At 45.3% G+C, this 21,477-nt stretch overlaps 1 protein-coding gene across 1 annotated transcript in view; it reads right to left on the reverse strand.

The window, feature by feature from the left end:
- Positions 1-21,477, reverse strand: part of Ccdc162p — a 145,398-nt gene that overhangs the window by 88,634 nt on the left and 35,287 nt on the right. The window contains exons 11-18 of the mRNA XM_035440365.1: positions 21,196-21,308; positions 20,719-20,851; positions 20,290-20,493; positions 13,391-13,583; positions 10,833-10,960; positions 3,518-3,718; positions 2,590-2,711; positions 463-691 (exon numbers count right to left, since the gene is read on the reverse strand). Of these exons, the coding sequence (XP_035296256.1) occupies positions 463-691; positions 2,590-2,711; positions 3,518-3,718; positions 10,833-10,960; positions 13,391-13,583; positions 20,290-20,493; positions 20,719-20,851; positions 21,196-21,308 (1,323 nt within the window). The remainder of the gene's footprint in view (positions 1-462; positions 692-2,589; positions 2,712-3,517; positions 3,719-10,832; positions 10,961-13,390; positions 13,584-20,289; positions 20,494-20,718; positions 20,852-21,195; positions 21,309-21,477) is intronic.

Raw genomic sequence — 21,477 nt, forward strand, 5'->3', positions numbered from 1 at the left:
CAGATGTCTTAGTAGCTGATATACCCTTGAAATCACCTCTATCATATCATGAGTAGCTGTAGAACAAGATTAATTTGGAAGCCCCAACTCAGCCTTCAAAGCCAAACCGAAAAAGAAAAGGACTGAAATACCAGTACGGACACTACCTAAGTCATCAGGCACAGCCCCAGCCACTGACCACTATGGCACTATGGCTGTCCAGTGTACCTCCATCTTCTCCCCGATACATATACCTATGTAATCTTCCACTTAATTTTAATTATACTGACATCCTTATATTCTAGCAGGAAGCTTTGTCCAAAACAAAATTCATATAAAAATATTGGCAAGGTTTGTGACTGTGCTCTTTCTCTGGCCAAAGAGAGGGGAATAGCACCAAATAGCAAAATGCAGCTAAGCAGAACCATCTGGAAGGAAATGTTCTTTGCCAAGGACCCAAATGTCCTGGCAGAAAGCACCTACATCTCTCTGGAGCTGTGCGCTGTACCAGGCCTCAGGTTTGGCTGGGGTGAGCCACAGGTCCAGGGCAAGCTGCAAGAGACGTTGTTCCAGCTGGGCGAGCCCACTGGGTGATGAAGGCTTGTGGGAGTGGCGAGCCTCACGAAACAGGTGCTCCAGGGCTTTGGGGATGAGCCCAACCAGGCCAAGGGAAGGGTGGAGCTCCAACAGATGGACATTTTCTGAGGCTGGGCTTAAAGAAGAGAAGAAATGATGATTTTATTTTATACAACAAAGAACAAAGATATCTTTGGGGGGAAAGCTACCTGACTATATTTTTAAAGACCAATAACACAGCTACTACAGGTCCAGAACCTTCTAAGGACTGGGGAGCATTGACCAGCTAATCCAACATGCTCCTTGCTTTAACCCAAGCCCGTAAAGTAGAAAGAAACTGACATATTTCCAATCATCCAGTAAGGAAATGACTATAACAAAATTGTCAACATTTCAATTACCACCAGAAAACAGGATAGCTTAACAAAAAAATATGAAATAAGGAAAGAATAAATAATTTCTATGATTTTGTTGTTGTGTTTCAAGACAGGGTTTCTCTGTAGAACAGCTCTGGCTGTCCTAGAACTCACTTTGTAGACCAGGCTGACCTTGAACTCACAGAGATCCAATTTCCATGATTCTTAGCATCTATTTTTCACCTGGCTTTTCCTTTCATCTCACCATATGTTAATTATAAACAACGACAAGTTTTGAGTTCTCCACACACTGCTGGACTCTTTTGAATGTATTATAATGATATTTTCTTTTAGATTAGATGAGGATCTCAGAAATGGGCGTTGGTGGCGCAGGCCTTTAATCCCAGCACTTGGGAGGCAGGGGCAGGTGGATCTCTGAGAGTTCAAGGCCAGTCTGGTCTCCAGAGCGAGTGCCAGGACAGGTTCCAAAGCTACACAGAGAAACACTGTCTCGAAAAAACAAAAACAAAAACAAAAACAAAAACAAAAACGTGTCTGTGAATTATGGTTTTGGAAATAAAGGATACAGAGCAAGTCAATGGTCTTCCTACCTTAAAACTGAAGAGTACAGATATTTCCATCCAAATCTATGTAAACGACCTGTTGCTTTACTCCTAGATCTTAAAGCATAGAGCTCAAACCCTGGGAACAAGCTTTCACCGAGCAAATCGCACCGACTCTGACAGCTTTTTGTATCCAATCTAGCCTTAGCCTGGTCTGCCAAAACCTATTTCCTGAACAGCAGATTCTTTCCATTGAAAGATGTGCACACAGCTGGTTGCAAGCCTCGTACCCACATACCCATGCACCACGTACCCACGCACCCATGTACCCACGCACCCATATACCCATGCATCCATGTACCCACGCACCTTCGTACCCTCGTGCCCACGCACCTTCGTACCCACGTGCCCATGTACCCACGCACCTTTTTACCCATGTGCCATGTACCCACATACTCATGTACCCACGTACCTACATAGCCAGGCACCCATGCACCACGTACCCACCCACCCGTGTACCCACGTACCCACGCACCTTCGTACCCACGTGCCCACGCACCCATGTACCCATGTGCCCACGTTCCCACGTGCCCACATACCCACATAACCACGAACCCACATACCTATGCACCACGTACCCACGCACCCATGTACCCACGCACCCATGTACCCATGCATCCATGTACCCACATACCCACGCACCTTCGTACCCTCGTGCCCATGTACCCACGCACCTTTGTACCCATGTGCCCACGTACCCACATACTCATGTACCCACGTACCCACGTACCTACATACCCAGGCACCCATGCACCACGTACCCACCCACCCGTGTACCCACGTACCCACGTACCCACGCACCTTTGTACCCACGTGCCCACGCACCTTCGTACCCACGTGCCCACGCACCCATGTACTCATGTGCCCACGTTCCCATGTGCTCACATACCCACATAACCATGTACCCACATACCCACGCACCGCGTGCCCACGCACCCACAGACCCATGGACCCTCGAACGTTGCTTTAAAGCTTAGTACTTTGATCCAGTGCTGCATCCGTAATCACTCTACAAGTGATAAATGTGAAATGCCTAAAAGACAACATCAACTTACCAGCTGTTGTTGATGGAAACAAACTGCTTGCAAATTATGTTCGGGGGAAGTCCGAATGTCTTGTGAGCCTCGGGATGATCTCCTCGCCAGAGCCTCCGGACATATTCCCGCTGCTGCTCAAGCTAAAAAGAATAGCATCCCCAGGACCTGAGCCCTGAGCCTTGATGAGAGGAAAAACCCCCTTGAGTCTCTGTCACCTCACTAGTTTTCACCCAGACATGGTTTTGAAGACTTGTTTACAATGGACCGTTCCGGTCTTTCAGTCAAAGGTCAGCCAAAGAAAGGAAAGCCAGCCCACTTGAAAAAGCAAAAGAAGACTGGGTCCAGTGGCTCATGCCTTCAGTCCCAGGAGGCAGATCTCTGTGAGTTCGAGGCCAGCCTGGTCTATGCAGAGTGTTCCCAACCAGCCAGGCCTACAGTGTAGCAGCTTGTCTCAAAAATAAAATAAAATAAAATATGAAAAGCAAAGGCTGGGTGTGGTGCTGCATATCTATAATCACAGTACTAAAACAGGATTGCCAGAAGTTCGAGGCATGCCTAGGCTACTGTGTGAGACCCTGTCTCAAAAGCCAAAACCAAAGCAAGCAAACAAAACCCCAAACAAAATCATCTCTCTATGGGAGAGAGATAGAGAAAAAAAAACAATTTTATATGCCAGTGCCTTGGAAAGATGTACCACTTGTCCTTTTATAGAAGATAATTCTATAGATAATTCTATAGATGATATCCTCAGTTCCTTGTAGATGATCAACTGTAGTTGAGGTTAGAAACCTCCCTTGCTTAGAACTCAGAAGTACAAATGAGCTTACAATAAACATTCCCCCTAGAAAGCCCAGGTAGGGGACTGCAATGAAACAATGTTGCTTTAGTTTCTGGCTTACATCTCCACCTGTTGTCAGATGGAGCCACTGAAGCCCTCCCTACTCACGAGGTGGCTGAGGACGCTCCTCACTAGCTGCCGGTGAAGCCTCAGGCAGGCACAGTCATCTTGGTAGGCCTTAGTGAAATACGAGTGGCCGAGATCGAACTTGGGGCGCCGGTGAATAATGTCAGTCATCGCTTGTGCTAAAGTGAACCCCTCCTCAGGGTCCAGCGTGTGCTGGTAGGCTTCAAGGTAACTGTCAAGAAGCTGGAAATAAGTTTACGGTCAGGAAACAGCAGAGGCAGCTCTGGTGCCAGCAAACAAGATAGAAGCTCCACCCTGGACTTTGACAAGCCCTGGGGTCTTAAAACAAGTCAGACCCCCCTCAACCCTCTGAGTAGCTAGTGGTTCCGATACTGGCAAATACAGTTAGAGTCGGTTCAGTTAGTAAACCCACCAGATAAAGAGGACAGAGGACCAGATCTGGAGCTCGTGCTGTGAAGCCAGGACTAGATGCTTGGCCATCTACTTTTGTTCTGTCTTCCCCTGCTCTTTACAAACAAAAGGATGCTGTGCCGTCGGTAACATTGCTCTACAACAGTTATAAACTCCATTAAGACAACACTCCAAGTGTTTGCCATTCCTGGAGGCCTCCCTCTATCCTTAGCCTCTCTACAATGTATTACTCTTGCTAGAATCCTGCGTCTTCAAGTCCCCTGTCCTCTGAAGACCTCCACATGGTCAGCACTGTCTTTGGTCAGATTAATTTCCAAAGCCCAGGCATGGACTTGCTGAGTGCAGAGGAGAAAGGTTTTTTTTTCCTCTTCTACACAAGACTGTTAAACACTCGAGAGTGCACAGGCACTAGGAATCACTTGTCATCCATGGAGAGATGTTCACACCTGCCTGCCTGTTGTCAAGGCTCATGGAGGATGAAATGGGATTCTTCGGTTAGCACCAGTGGTGCTTTGCATGGAAAATATCCCCCATGGGCTCAGATGTCTGAACATTTGGTCTCCAGCAGGTGGCCCAGTTTTGAGAAGTTGTTGAAGCTCTGAAAGGGGGACCGAGTGGGTCTTGTGGTACAGGCCTTAAAATCTGCAACCCAGTGTGACTTCCTGTCCCACCTCCACTTCCTGCTGTGTTGAGGTGTGAGGAGGGAAGGATCCCCAGTAACACTCTCCCTCCTGTTGCCATGGAGCTGCTGGCCTCCATGCCTTCCAAATCAAGATGAATTATATAGGCTCAAATGTGGGAGCCCAAAGAAATCCCTCCTCCATGAAGTTGCTTCTTGTAGGCATTTCATCACAGTGCCAGGAAAAGTGATTAACATGGTGCTTAAACTTCGAAGATGCCTGTTTGAGAAAGGTACCAAATCCAGCTTCAGTATGAGCAGGGAAACACCAAGAGGTTCCAGAAGCTGGGGCTACCATGGAAGGTGTATCAGGGCTTAGAAACTCACGCTTCACAGCATGGGGCCAGGAGTGAAGAAAGATGGGCATCCCCTTTGGCCCTAAGTTCACCCCACAGAAAACGAAGAGCACTGGTGGTCTCCATGACCTGATTTCATCACCCAAGATCCACTCTAGACTAACAGCCAATTGTTATGTAACAGAGGATGAAGAAGTGAAGGAGGAATAAGTAGCCAGGCTGAGAGTGTCACTCAGCCATCCCAAGGGAAAGATTAGGGAAGAAACATTTACTTCCTTAATTCATTCTGGCCCAAAGTGAACCCTTTTGGCTGGGGCAGGGCAATCCTGGGAGCTGGTTTATGGTATTTAAAGTTCTTGACCTGTTTTAGGACAAAGAGCCCAATTGTTGGTTATTTGACAAGGAAAGTTGGCTAAGGAGAAAGTCCTTTCTGGCAATCCCAATCTGGGGAAACCAGGTTACAGAGGACCATGCTAAATTAAATGTTCTCTATTTATGATAGATTCCAGAGTCAGTAAATAAGAACATAGGATGTCTAGGCAGGCAAGATGACTCAGCAAGTAGGGCACCTGCTACCAAGTCTGAGGACCTGAGTTCAATCCCCACAACTCACATGAGAGAAGGCAAGAGCACAGTCCCCTAAATTGTCATCTGACTTGTCTGATGTGAGCTGTGGCATGCCTGCTGAGCCTCAACTGCAGCCCTGCTCTCCCAAAATAAGTGAGAATATAGAACATCCATCCAACTTTGAATTTCAGATAAAACAAATACTCCTTTAAGGAAAGTATGTCCCAAATATTGAAACATTTTACGTGTTGAGAAAGGAAATGTAACTTAAACAATGTCTTTTCAATCTTTAGGTTCAGCTGAGAGAAGGTGAGTCACTGCATAATTTTATTATGAATTCCTTCCTAGCGAGGGTAGGGCATGATCTTTCTGCTTCCCGGGTTCTATTTGTTATCTATTTGCTAACTGACCCATTTCCATTTAAACTCCAGGCTGGTATTTGCCTGAGAAGTCTTCCTAACTTGTCAAATGTCACCTCTGTGTGTTAAGGGCCAGGTTTCAACAAAGTGATATGTAGCACTCAGGGAGGGTGGCAGGGAAACACTGGAGAAAACAAGAAAACAGACAAAATTAATAACATCAAGCCTCCCTGGGCTTATCTTATTTGTGAGATTATCTTTACTGAGTTTATCTTATTTTTAAGATCTAAGATTTGTGGTAACTTTCAAAGTGCTTTAGGTCACACCAAATTGTTACACAGAAAGACAATACTAGACACAAATTGCCACACAATTTCCCCCCTTTGTCACATGGGTAATACATTAAAATCATTTTAGTGCTTCGTACATGAATTCAAATCATCATAGAACCTGTCTGGTGACCGTGGGGAAAGGTAGGAGATAGGACAGCCTGACCTAGGAGTGCCACACCAACTCTCTGGCTTCTCTTGTCCCCCAAGCCACTTAAGTTGACATCAGCTCCAACTTTATGAGTCTTCATACATACAGTGGGTATTTTAAGGACTCAAAAGAACCTAATATGTCCCAGAATTTTCTTAAGTGGTGACACCAATATATTTAGCAATTGAAAACAGACGAGGAGACTTGGCAGAGCAGTCAGTGCAGGGGTCAGGGATCAACAGTACCTCAGATGGAAATTTGGCTCAGCCGTTTAAGATGGGCTCTTTGGCTAGAATTTCTGACTCGGAAGAGCATAATTTACTATTTTGGCCAAGAAATCTCAGTTTCTATAGGGAACTTATTCTCAGGGTAGAATGGAGGGGAATATTTACAGTGATTGTTTTCAATTAAAATAGTTTCATATACCCTGGAACACTCTCTCATGCATACACACACACACACACACACACACACACACACACACACACACACACGAATGCTAACACTTAAAGTTTGTGCCTGGAGTATTGAATTTGCTTTGTTTCCATTTATTTAATACAGTCAGCTACAGCAAGTTGATCAAGGTTATCTGTGGAGAGAACTGTCTTCCAAAGTCTGACACTTGCACCTTCTTAGCTGAGACTGTTGTTTCCAAAAGACCAGTGGCCTACATACCTCTCCATGAGTAACTGACCAAAGGACAAATAAAATCATTAACCATCTATTCTGCTACAAAAACAGTTCAAAGAAACCACTTCCACTTCCTGGTTTTCAGACCACATCACAGCTGTGGTGGTCTGGTTCTCCCCCTCCCACACACACGCACCTCTGATAGAGCCCTGCACAGCTGCCACTGGCCACCTGAGCCAGGAGGGACTTTGGGGGATCATCTTCCTCAACATTTTACTGTGCTCTGCTCAGAGGGCACCCATCGACTCTTTCCTGTTGACTCTCACAAAACTCTTTCTTTCTTGTCTGGCTTCAGTCTCTTTGGCTACTCCTTCCGTTCCACACCCTGCCCCACAAAAATAGGTGTCACCAGGGCCCATTCAGACTCCAACCTTTCCCATGGCTCTGGATCTACAGTCAAGGCTCAGCCCGTATCTACTTACTGTCTTCGGATCTAAAACCTTCAGATCTGGTTCCTCTCAATGGTGTGTGCCTGTGCCCACACTTCATCCTCTTAAATGATGCCCTGACCCCTCTTGTACTCTGCTTCAGTTATTACCTTCCTTCCTGACCCCTTGGAAGCCCTTTCAAATCCCTTTTTACTCTCTCACTCCAAAATCCATATCCAGCCTTAACTCCTAGCATGTCCCCTTCAGAGTGACAGCATCAGCCCCTATTTCCGGCTCTCATGGCCACATCCTTATTAGCAGGTCCCTTCTAACTCTCCAGATCAGCACTGGAGGTTACCTCTTCTCTTGGAGTTTCTTATTCAATCCATCCTCAATGGGTGGTGGTAGCCCTCTCTGAGTTCTAGGCCAGCCTTGTCTACAGAGTAAGATCCAGGATAGCCAGGGCTACAAGAAGGTCCCTGTCTCAATAAAACAAAAACAACAAAAGAGTCTTTTTCTGCCAGACATCTTATGAATCTTTTAGTGGTGAGATTAAGTGTCTGTTCCTCTTGGAAAACTTAATGATATTTTCTCAACTTTCACAGTCCCCAAACAAGACAAATCTCTTTCCACTGATGTCCCCCAGCTCTTGAATGTGCCCCAGTTACACAAATGCTTTGCTTAGAGACTGGATAAACCTTTATAGACCATGAATTTCTCCTTTTCTGTGATTTGTAGAAATGTATTTTAATTTTTATGATGCTAAAATATAGATATTTTGTTTGTTTGTTTTTTGAGACAGGGTTTCTCTGTGTAGCCATGGTTGTCCTGGAACTCAGAGATCCACCTGCCTCTGCCTCTCGAGTGCTGACATTAAAGGTGTGCGCCACCACTGCCCTGCTAAACATCAGCCTTATACATAAGTGTCTATCCCAGAGCCCCCACCCAGAGGCCTTTTAAACAGTAAGGCATGTGCCCACAGCTGTCACAGAAGCCCTTGAACTTTCAGGATGAAGGATCTACCTTTGTGACAACCTTGTACAGGCAAGATCCTAACACCTTCCTTAGATTCTAAGTGTCTTAAAGATGGGAGTCATCTTGTATGTATGTATAGATCTCCAAAACAGCATGTAGCAAGGTAAAATTTTAATTTCGAGTAAAAAAACAAAAACAAACAATAACAAAAATAGTATGGGACTAGAGATACAAGAGCTGACTGGACTGGGTAGGTAAAGGTGCTTGCTGTTCATGGACTTGAGTTCAGTTCCCAGTACCCATGTCAGGTGGCTCTTAGGCCTTCACCACAGGCCTTCACAGATGCCTGCACTCAGGTATACATAACTCCACACACGTAATTGAAAAAACAAAATTAAGCCTTTGTAACCTCTCCTATTGATAGATGATGATTGGAAGGGCTAAATAATGAAGATTGGTGTTATGGACTATTAGCTGAAGATGTGTTATATTTGTTTATGCTGTGGAACATTTGTTTAATGATGCAAAGACGTGTTGAATTCTTTTATCTTGCGTTTGTTTAACACGGTGAAGCTGTGTTACTTTGCCTGTCTAAAACACCTGATTGGTTTGATAAAGAGGATTAGGCAGAGCTGCTAGGCAGAGAGAATAAATAGGAGGAGAAATCTGGGAAGAGAGCTAGGAGCGAGAAAAGGAGAAGAGGACATCAGCAGCCAGCCACCCAGCTGCACAGTAAGCCACAGAGTGAGAAGTAAAGAAAGGTATACAGAATCAAGAAAGATGAAAGTTCAGAGGCAAAAGGTAGAGGGCACAATTAAGTTAAGAAAAGCTGGCTGGAAATAAGCCAAGCTAAGGCCAGGCATTCATAAGAAAGAATAAGCCTCCATGTGATTATTTGGGAGCTGGGTGGTGGGCCTCCAAAGACCCAGAGCCAAAAAGAGTTAAAACAACAACAAAACAACACCTGCAAGTCACATTTCTTACAAAGATGTGAACCCCTGACGATGTATGTGCTTGGTAAGTTAGCAGGTTGCAATCCTTGCTTTGCAGCCAGCCTTCTACCGCTTTGCTCATCACTCCCTGCTTCCTGAGTACTGAGCTCAGCACTCCCTGCTTCCCTGCTTTACACCCACGATAATGTGGCAGCTGGGATTGGTCAGTCACTTTGCCTCTGTTTAGGTTCATCTCTGCGACTGCATTATGAGCGCAAACCACCTTTTCTTACTACTAGCGTGCACATGCTAAGAAGAGCCTGAATCTCAGAGCCTCTAACAAATATGCCTGCAAGATAAAGTAGCATCCTTCATAGTTTATTTTCTGTGATAAAGAACCACAAGGAAAATAAAATTTAACGGGGCCTGGTAGCACTGCTCCTTAGGAAGCTAATAAAGGAGGACTACACATTCGAGGCCAGCCTGGGCTACAGAGTTACTTTAAGGCCAGCCTGGGCAACCTAGTGAGATATGTCTCATAATAAAAAGTAAAAACAAGTGATGGGGAAGTCCTTCTGTGTATATATTTGTTTTATTGGTTGATAAATAAAGCACTGTTGGCCAACAGAGAAGCAAGATAGGTGGGGCTAGGAGTCAAGGAGGATTCTGGGAAATGTAGTAAAGAGGAAAGTCACCATGTAATCCTGAGAAGAGAGGACAAATGCTGCTGGCATCCTCGATAAGTCTTTATAAAATATATAGATTAATGGGTATGGTTAATACTTAAGACAGAGCTAGCATATGAGAAATCCTAGTCATTGGCCAGAAGCATTGTAACTAACATAAGACTCTGTGTGTTATTTGGGGCCCTAAAGTGGCAGCAGAACCCAGGCAGCTGGCAGAAAGAGTTATCGTTACAAACCAGGAGTCAGGAGAGATGACTCTACAGTTCAGAGCACTTGTTGCTCTTGCAGAGACCCAAGTTCGATTCTCAGTTCCCACATGGTGGCTCACAGCCATAACTCCAGTTCCACGGGATCTGATGCCCTCTATTGGTCTCTAAGGGCACCAGGCATACATACATGCAGGCAAAACATACATACAAAATAAAATAAATCTAAAAAACTCTAAAATTAAAAAGAAAAAGGAAAAAGAGAAGTTAGGTTATAGCTCAGTTGTAAATGACTTGCATATAGTGAACAAGGCCTTGGAGTCAGTCTTCAGTGATTCACACATGCAAATACACATACACACACAGTGTTCAAATTGTGTGAACAATAAATTTAAATTAACTAATTAAAGCTTTAATTATTGCTTTCTTGAGAGCATCCCTAAAAGTCTCAGGTTAACAAGAACAAACAACAAACAAAAAGCCTGTCTTGGTGCAAGCAGATGTTTAGTTTTGTTTATTTTTTGTTTGAGACAGTTTTGTTATGCAACCAACTGACCTGGAACTCATCTATAGTCCAGGCTGGCTTTAGACTTTGCCTCAGCCTCCTGGGCACTGTGATCTCAGGTGTATACCACTGCAGTTTGCAGACAGACCTTTTAGAGACAGTTTGCCTTCCAGAAGTCATACCTGGCGTTTGCTCTCTAGAAGATTGGCTTCCCAGGTCCACAGGTCATACAGCACAGCAAATCTGTCCACATTGGCATGGGCCCAGCCCCAGCGCTGTCTGTTCTCAGACTTGCCATCCTCTCTGTGACCTGGGAAGAAGCAAGGGGAATGGTTAGAGACAGGCCTTCTCAGATGCTCCTTCTCTGAGGAACATGGAGGCTATCAGCTCCACCTCAGGAGCAGATCTGAGCCAGTGGGCATCGACTGGGACTCCCCAAAGTCAATTGAGGAGCCACCTGCCAAGACCAGATTTGCTGACTTCCAAATCAAACAGTTTTTACTTTCTAAATTTAAAGACTAATTTTAGCAATTCCTGGTTTTTTGTTTTGTTTTGTTTTGTTTTGTTTTTTCCTTTTGGATACAGGGCCTCACTGTGCCACCCTTGCTGGCCTAGAACTTGTTTTGTAGACCAGACCTGAAGCTCCACCCACTTCTGCCTCCTGGGGGCCAGAATTACAAGTGTGCACCAACACCCCAGCTCAGTAATGTTTAGTTATTGTGAGTCAGTCTCGTGGAGCTGAGGGTTAACTTCTGACCCTCCTATCTACTGAACAAGTTGAGTCCTGAGGTCACAGACATGCCTGCCATGCCCATTCAATGCTGGGGGTAAAGCCCAGGGCTTTCTGTATCCCTGGCAAGCAGTGGACCAACTAAACTACATCCTACCCCTTTGAAGTCTGCTTAGAAATAAAACCAGTTGACAGGAATTCTATGCTAATTTGTCCCTGAATTTACAGAATTAAAGGCAGAACATACATTTCTCCTTTATCAAAAACTCGCCTCTGTTGCTTAACAACTCAGATAAATGTTCTCTCTCTCTCTCTCTCTCTCTCTCTCTCTCTCTCTCTCTGTCTCGTGTGTGTGTGTGTGTGTGTGTGTGTGTGTGTGTGTGTGTGTGTGTGTGTGTGTGTTTTAGTGCACACCAAAGATCAAGAGGCCAACCTACAGTGTGTTCCCCAGAGCCTCCACTTTTGGGGGGATGTGTTTTGGGTTCTCTCATGTAGGATAAGCTGACTGGTCATCCAGCCTAGCAATCCTCCTGGTTCTACCTCCCAGAACAGGTTTCACAGAGCTTGCAACCATGCCAGCTTCGGGGTTGTGTGTGTGTGAGGGGGTAGACTTGGGTCCTCATGACTGCAAGGCAGGCACTTGTGCTGACCAAGCCATCTCCCCAAGCCTATTATTTCCATTAATGTTAGCTATGTCCAAATTTCCAGAGCGCCTTCTAAGACATGCCTTAATTATATCAATTGCCTCCTCCAATCACTTAATCATCATCACCATTTGGCAGAAATATTTTCTATTGGATTAGTGTTAGTGTCACTGCCAACGTGATTATACCTCCAATTTGTAAGTGGCCTGCTTCAGGAGAAAATACTGGAAGGTAAGAAACACCCAGGTACTGATGGTACTGACGGGTGAGCTGAAGAATCATTGAGTCGGTGATGGGTGTTAAGCAAGAGCCAGGCTCTGGTGAGGGTCGTCTCAGGCAGCAGCTGGGAAAGCACTTCACAATGGGTAACTAGAGCCCTACTGGCCAACTTCAGTGAAAGATGTCCTTGTGGTTAAATGTGTTTCAACTGCATTAAATTCTCATCAGACAGAAATAGTTACATGGGATGATCAATCAATATGGACAAAAGTTGTGTAACCAGTGAAAAGAAAAGCTAAGAGCTAAAATGAAATGTTCTAAAGTGTTCAGAGCCTGGTTCAGATACTCACAGTTGTAGCAATGACTGCATATGCTAACATGTTCAACGTCATATTAAATTAACTACTTGAAAGTCAGTTGTCAAACATTCTTGGAGAAGCATTTTCTAAGAGGATGAAGATGAATTATCACCTGTCACAGTCTCCACAAATTATGACACAACATAAACACCATCTAAACTCTCCCTGCTGTGCTGCAGTGGGTCTAGACATTCTTAGCTCTTCCCAAATGCAATAGAAAACGCTACTGAGAAGTAGCCTTAGCCACTTTTAAAATTGGAAGTTTGGGCGATGGTGCTAAAAAGAAGCAAGAGCAGGGATTGTGGGTTGCTTCATTAGCCCGTCATGAGTCCTCATTCTGGGGCTTGTCTGGCATTCTCTTAGCCAGATCCCCTGGCACGCCCATGGTTTCCTGTTAGGAATCCAGTGATGTCTCTGCTCCTTAATGCAGTCTCCTCAGCATCAGTTGGCTCAGGAGAAACATTGTTCATCGCACTTGTTTCCTTTGCTCTCCCCAGGGTCCTGTACCATATTCCTTCTACCCAGTGGGTGATGTAGAACTAGGCAACATGCACTCTAATGACAGCAAGAATTACAAGGGATCACTTAAAGAGTACAGCTCTATCACAAGGGAGAACTGAGCCCCACATGTGCTCACACGTGGGTAAGATGTAGTGTATGCTTACTCAAGTTTTAAATAGTATTGTTTGGTCACTGGTTTGTGTGTTTTTGTTTTCAGTGCTGGGGATCTACAAGAGCCTTGTGCACACCAACCGAATGCCATTGAACTTTGTCCCCAGCCTCCTTACTTTTCTCTTTCTCAATGTAATGGCTGGCAATAAGCAGCAGCTCTGACTCCAGCTCCTTCAGATCCTGCAGGGCGTAGTCATACATGACATACAGGCCGAGCTGGTCCTGGGTGTGGACACAGCCAGCTTGTGTGCTATGAAAGTCATCCTGATTTTCAACTTCCGAGAACTCCAGGAATTGCACGCCATGGACCTGGGAAAAGAAGGGCAAACCCCAAAGTTACTGGAAAAGGGAGAGTTATATTTTGTCAGTCCAAATGGCCCAGGCAGTGGGTTTCTCCTCCCACACAGCGGACAGCTGGGACACAGCCACAAACCAAGAGCTGAACTATATAGTAGGCTCCTGTCAAACACTGTGAAACTTTTGTTTACCACAAAGAATTCAAACACTTTTATATCTCCCACTTTGTAAGACCTTTGTGCAAATGCTCTAATCCTCCCACCTGGTAAGATTTTGGTTTACACAAAGGCCTGCTTCATTCTTACAACTTAAGACTTGAGTGACAGACCCCTTTCCCCTTCCCTTCATGAAAGACGATGAGTTTGGTCCCCAGCTAAGGGAGAAAAGACAGTCAGCTGCATTAGAGTGAAAACCGAGTGAATTTGCCATCTACACGTGCTTGCTTTTCTCCTTTTATGAATAGCACAACCTTCTGGACAAAGGTGAAGTCCTGCCTTGCTAAGGCACTTTAATTGGAGTAGTGGTCTCTTTGTTTGTGCCCTGAACTTGTTTCTAAAACACACACACACACACACACACACACACACACACACACACACACACACACAGAATGTTGGTGGGGAGAGGTTGCTCCTGAGGCACATAAAATAATTTGTTTTTCTAGTTAATTCTAGAGCAACTGGAAGAGGGCACTCAGTAGTCCAGGATCTCGGTGGCCTTTGAAGTCAGAGGCTGGGACAGAGGCCTGCAAGGATCTTACCTTGACTGAACCACACAGCTGCTCTTAGTCATTAGCAAAATGGGAAGGATAGGACATCATGATATGGGAATAATGGGGTGTCTTTGAGAATGATGGAACTTTTCTCGGATGTCCCCATTCCCAGCTGAGTCCACCAAAACCTGAAAAAAAACTACAGCCACCAAAGCCACTCTGAGCCAGTGGTTTTCCAGGTCTTGTCTTAGGAATTCTAACAATGAGATTCATTGACCACAGAATTTTAGTGGGAAACTTATTACAGACCCACAGGGTGGGGGGCAGCTTAAAAGGGAGAGGGAGCAGCGCTTCCATAGACAGGGCAGGTCCCAGGAAACAGCCTACCATCAAGATGCTGGTCTGGCTTCTTAAAGACTTAAGGCAGAAATACAGGGAGGGAGAGGAGGAGCTGGTCCAGTTGGCCCAGCCAGGTGCCCGGGTACCTCTTCTCAGTTTCTGTCACTCACTTCTAGTCTTTAGGTGGAGGTGACATTTAGAAGGAAACAAACAGGAACCAAAACTATCTTCTGGCATTTCTGGCCTCTAGCAAGGACTTTATCCGAATGACTGCCTTGGGTTCCTGCTGAAGTGTGTCAGTTTTGATCGTCCACTGCCCACTCACCGTTCTACACTACATACATAATTGTATGGAATACGACACCACCTAGGCGAGGCAAATTGCATTAATAAACATTAGCTGTTACAAACTTTTTTTTTTTAATTCTGTGAGTTCTGGGCTGGAAAGGCTCAATGGGTAACAACTAACCAGGAAGCCTGAAGGCTTGAGTTTGATCTCCAGAACTCATATAAGAAAGCCAGATGCATTAGTATACATCTACAATCCCAGAACACATGTAAGACAGATGTAATAACACACGTCTGTAATCCCAGAACTCTTGTAATAAAGCCAGGTGCAATAGCACACATGTGTAATCCCAGCTCTCCTATCTAGAGATGAGAACAGAGACAGAGTTGCCTGGAAGCTCACAGGCCAGCTAGCCCAAGTAAGCTGCAAAAACAAGAGAGACTGCCTTGAAGCAAGATGGAAGACAAGAACTCCTGAAAGTTGTCCTCTGACACACACACAAAATCAGTTAATATTTAGTTCTATAAGTTTCTCCAAAATGCGTTAGCAATCTCGTGTCTTAGTGATTTACTCTTGGGTAATGTACCCCAAATTCACGGACACCAGGAAATCTTTGAACAAGACTTTATTTGGAAACAGGGTCTTTACATACATAATCGAAGTTAAGAGATCGCCCTACTGGGTTAGACTGGGTTCTTGTCCAACAAGTGGTATCATTACTAAAGGAAGGAACTGGAAGCTGCCACTGAGGGGAGAAGATAGAGCTTAGCATAATCATCTGTAGGGCAAGAACTGTCTAAGTGGCACACACCTGTAAACCCAGCCACGCCAGAGGTGGAGACAGGAGAATCACAGGTCATGGGTCAGTCCCAGGGTGCCACTTTCATAAGGCTCTCTCCTTCACCTCCTCACCAGGAGTGTGCACGTGTCACCCCACACTCACCAGGAGTGTGCACTGTCTTACCCCACACTCACCAGGAGCGTCCACTGTCTCACCCCACATTCACCAGGAGCGCCCACTGTCTCACTCCCGCACTCTAGGTTCTCCTTTCTTAACTTTTCTCCAGGGCACCATCACAATCTTCAGTAATCCACAAAGGCTACGTTACCCCATGGCTCTAGAGCGTGTGGCTGGAAGTTAACTCTCCACTGAGAGAGAGCCATTGCAGGACCAGTGAGCTCCTTAGGCTGTAGCCCCGTAGCTGCAACCAAGGATGTGGATGATTCCATGTTGCCATGTGACCTTCGCCTTCTACTGGCTGAGGCAGAAGACAGCCAGAGCGTGCGGACCAGCTACTAAGTGCTCAGGACTGACACATGGCATTTCTGCTCACAGCCCAAAGCCAGTCATAGCCCCACTCAACTGCAAGAACTAGGAAGTCTAGGGAAAGTTCAGTGCCAAATCACCATATATTTGATACACATTATATAGTTCATGTCTCTTGCTGTGTGGTAAGTTCCCTTATGGCAGGAATTTGTGCCAGTTTTGAGTACCACTATACCCCCGTGCCTAGAATAGAGCCTAATACAGTTATTAGTCAGCACACTTGTGGGAGGCAGGAAGGAAGGACTGGCTCACAGCCTACAGGAACAGATAAGCCAACAGTCGGGCATGGCTGTGTGCTGGATCCTATGACAAGCTGATGAGCCATGAGATGAAGCCCTCGTTCTACACAGAGATACAAAGAAGGGCTTCCCATAGAGATTTTTGGAAAGGACTTGACTCAGATGACACATTTGCCAAGGAGAGAGTGGGAGAGTGGCGGAGGAGCCCAGAGACCTGGGCTCCTAGTCAGAGGGGGATCAAGCCCCACCTTGTGGAGATTCTAAAGGTAACAGAGGGAAATGGGGGACAGAATATGCTCAGCCTTGGAAATGTCACCAAGAAGCCTGGGCATAGAGAATAGGAAGCTCATCAGGGACTTTCAGCAAAGTAGTAACATGCTCACATTTGGGCAAAGACCTTGAGAAACTTATAAAGCAAAGAGAGAGATGTTCCCCTCTTTAAAATCCTCCATTTCCCACTACCTTTGGAACTGGTCCCACATCTAAGGAGAGCTAAGCTCCTAGTGGTCTGGCTCACTCTGATGAGAGGCCTCACCTCCCACCACTTCCTCTGAAAAGCCTTCTGCTGCCAACACACCAAGTCACAGCACACCATGGGCCATCATGCTCCCATGACTGAGGAGCCACAGACAAGGGGCAGTAAAAGAAAAGCCTGCTATCTCTCAGCAGAAGCTCCTACCCCGCCATGTTAAGTAGGCACTTAGAATGAAAAGGTGCTGTGAGAGGCCATAGATGACTTCTTTTGCTGGCACTATTGTTGAATACACAGTCATTAATATTAGCCCAAGGCTTTCCTTGTGGGATCAAAATGGGCCAAAGGACTATGCTGGGGAGGAAGCCTTCATCTTAGGAGCATCACCCATATCCAGTAAACTAGCTTGTCTTGTCCCAACAGCTTAATTCCTGGGCTTGCTGAGATCAACACAGCAGGCTGGCATCTGCGCCCACTCCCCAGGGCTAGATTCCTAATGTAAATATTTGGTTCTATTAAAGGCCTGGCAGAAGGTACTGCCTGGTGTTCTCACACGAAAGCACTAGCAGCTGGGAGTGTTTTCAGTGTGATGCCTATCATTACGAGAGAATAGAAATGGCATACTGCAAAGCCGCAAGATGGTCCTACAGTTAGTGGGGGAGGATGGTTTTTGTCTCCTGTGGTAGTTTGAATATTGTTGGCCCCCATAAGCTTATAGGGAGTGGCACTATTAGGAGGTGTGGCTTTGTTGGAGTAGGTGTGACCTTGTGGAAGGAAGTGTGTCACTGTGGGGGTGGGCTTAGAGGTGTCGTAAATGCTCAAGCCACACCCAGTGTCTCAGTTCACTTCCAGTTGCCTGTGGGTCAAGATGTAGACCTCTCAGTTCCTCCTCCAGCACCGTATCTGCCTGCATGGCACCATGTCCCACCATAAGGAGAATGGACTAAACCTCTGAAAATGTAAGCCACCCCAATGAAATGTTTTTCCTTTGTAAGAGTTGCCATGGTCATGGTGTCTCTTCACAGCAAAAGAAACCCTAACTAAGACATCTTGTCTCTCCTCCTTTATTTTTATTCTTCACTCCAACTTAGAACAAACAAAGTAGGAGAGGGCCTTTTGGTAAGGGCAACTTTTAAAACTCTATTAGCATAGTATCTTGTGGGATGTTTGTGAAGGTATATTGATTGCTGTGATTGGTGTACTAAAAAGCTAAATGGCCAATATCTAGGCAGGGGTATAGGCGAGACTTCCAGAGAGAGAGAGAAAGAGGAGGAAGAATCAAGGTGCAGGGGAGACTCCAGGAGACACAGAGAAGAAGCAAAACGTGCAAGATGGAATAGAGGTAATGCCAAGTGATAGGACATAGATTAATATAAATGGGTTAATTTAAGTTATAAGAGGTAGTTAGGAACAAGCCTAAGCTTTCACAATCAGTAAGTGTGTCATTATTTGTGAGCCAATGGCGCAAAGAAAAATCCGACTATAGTATCTATCATATAGCTGTGGTAGGATCAATAGAGGAGAGAGAAAGATGTGCTTGTGTTGCACAGGTGTTTGTTTGAAGAGTCTGGTGCCTCCTCCACAAGTGTGTGAAGGAGTAAGCCAAGCGGGCAGGCCTAGGACTGAGCTCAAAGGAGTAAGGAGTGAGGTGATCAGAGCCGAGTCTGAGTGTGGCAAGGGAGTAGGAGGGGGAAGGAGAATGCTGTCCTGGACTTTGAGTGGAAGAGTCTACACGACTGGGTGAGGAAAATAAAATACTCCCCGAGATCCAGAGCTGCACTGTCCAATATGGCAGCCTCAAGCCAACACGCCTCCTGTAGGTGATATGCACTAGATTCTAAAGACTCAGATGAAAGTATGCGCCTTATCTCACCATTGACCTTTTTTATATTGATAACATGTGAGAATAATGTATCTTGTACATGGGGTTACATGGTCAAATTAAAATTAATTTCACGCGTTTCTTCACATGGTTTAAGTAGATACTAGGAAATTGTAAATACATAAATTGCTGTCATTATTCTTCTGCCACCCGGAGAAAGCTTTCTAGACTCTACATGGAAAGCAGCAGTTAAGAAAACTCCCCTGTCTTACAGATGCAGCAGGCTGTCATGGGCCACAGTGCAGAATATGGTTTGTCTGAAGCTAAATCAGTTTATTTTTTATATTTGTCAATCTAATTCCATTCTCCTTAAAATTTTTAATTTATTTTCAAGATATTTATTGTATTATGTGCTTGGGTGCTCATACCACAGTGAGTGTGTAAATACACATTTACACATCACAAGTATGGAGGTCAGAGGTCAAGTTACAGGAGTCACTTTTTCCTTCCACCATGTTGATCCTAGAGATTATATTCAGGGCATAATGCCTCAAGGCAAGTACCTTTACCCAATGAGCCATCTTGCTGACCTTTCAATTCTTCTTTTTTGAGATGGTCCCACTATGTAACTCAGCATGGGCTCACACTCATAATTCCTGGGCCTCATCTCTGGAGTACTTATACTACAGGTGTGCATGAAACACCATGCCTGGCTTAATATAGAATCTTTTGGGAAACAGGAGTTAGAAAGTCTCATGTAGTCAGGTCTGGCCCCCAGCCATGTAACTGAAGGTGACCTTGAACTCCAGATATTTCTACCTGGACCTCAGAGTGCTAGGATTACAGTCATGCACCAACACGTTTGCTTCATCTAGTATTGTTTTGGAATGTTTGAAAACAAAATGGTGCATGACACATTGTCAGAGTCTTGTAAGGATTTTATGAGAACGTGAGACTCAGGCCAGGAGAGGAAAGGACTTCTCCCATCTGTTCACATGAAACCAATTACCCAATGGTTGACTCTTCCCTTCCTGAGGTGGGCTCCAGAGTCCTTCCGCTCTCTGGCTGCTTCATGATCTCAAATGGTCACTGTTATGGATGTTTGTTCACTAGCTTAGGTCTGAGACAGGGTCTCACTGCACTCACAGCTCAAGAGACTGAAACGCAAGTTCCTCCTGCTCGGCTTTCCACATTCAAATTCTGATTATAGTCACAGGATCAGCTCTGGTCACCACTTCCTCTTTCACTATATTTTATTAACATACATTAATTGTGCCAATAATGGGTTTGACTGTGACTTCTATATGGGTACATTTTTACACACCCCTCATTGCCCTCTCTTGTCTGTTGGTCCCCGTCCCTCAGCCCCCACTCCTAAATGGTTATTCTCAATCAGGTCTATATTGCTTACCATGACTCCCCACCTGTTACTTCACTATGTTAAGTGATTGTATTGCTAACGAAATGCAGTTGGAAGACACGCTAATCAGGGCATTGAAATTCAGCCAAGTAACTCACCTTGTGCTCAGCAGGTGTCCTGTGGACATAGTGGTGATCTCCCAGGCCTTGCGAGGTGCCCAGGCCTCCTTTTGCCATATTTATCCAAGAATTATCTCCCACGGTGGGGACCAGTTTCCCTGAAACCAAGGTAAGGCCTGAAGTGTTAATTGTCAAAGTTCGCTCAACGGATCTGAAGTAGTTAAGAACTCCTAGACAGATGCGCTGGAACAGAGGAAGACCAAAGTCAGACGCTGCCATGTGCTTTGCCCTACCATACGGAGCAGACCCGATGGGGACTTCACGGGGGCGGCCCCACTGTGAAGGGCACCATCCCTGGAAGGAACTGATGTCACACACAAAAGATCCAGGAGTGAAAGCACTGCTATTAAAGGTAGGAATGCCCCCACTCTAGACAATCAGACACCAGCTGTGCCATCATGCCTGCACCTGTAGCTCCCGGATGTGGAGGTGGCGCAGACACAGGAAGGACAAGTAGGCCCCTCTCGTCAGGACAGGATTCTGGTCAGGCTCGGTCCCATCACTCAAGCCCAGCAGTTGTAGGGCCACAGCATAGTTGTATCTTTAGCACACAGAAGACATATTATGAGAACTTCTCATCACAAAGCAGTTCAGAAAACCCACACATCCTATGGGGTGTGTGACTGAACTGAAGGGCATTTTCAACAGCCACTCTTCAGAATGCATGGAAGGAAAATAAATGCTTCATATGCATAGATATAAAAAGTCATCTCAGGAAGCCACTACCCTTTTGAAAGACAGTCCTGGGGAGAAACATGAATTCATAGCTCTGCTTTCAGTTTGACTTCAAGTGTTTTTGAGGTAACATGTGAACTACACACTCATCTGTCACTCAGTTTTCCCCACAGATTTAAACCTGTTTCCATGAATCACCGATTTAATTACCCTGTTTCTGTCCTCTGCTTGAGAGACCCGTCAGAACTTTGACTGAGACGTATTTTTGCGAGGTCCTCATCGCTTGGTTCCACTGAAAGACCATCATCCTTCACGTTTTCATTCTATCAAAAGTAGCATTAGTTCAATTTTGTAAACATCTATGATATTAATAAAATCACAGGTCATCATGGAAGTGAATGTCATAATCAAAGCAGATCTGTTAGTAAAGATGTCTTAATCCCAATCAGCATGTGAAAACCTACAATAAGTGAGGGAGCAGCTGTTTTTACC

This window comes from Cricetulus griseus, chromosome 2, assembly GCF_003668045.3.
Source record: "Cricetulus griseus strain 17A/GY chromosome 2, alternate assembly CriGri-PICRH-1.0, whole genome shotgun sequence".
In the NCBI taxonomy this organism is placed as follows: Eukaryota; Metazoa; Chordata; class Mammalia; order Rodentia; family Cricetidae; genus Cricetulus; species Cricetulus griseus.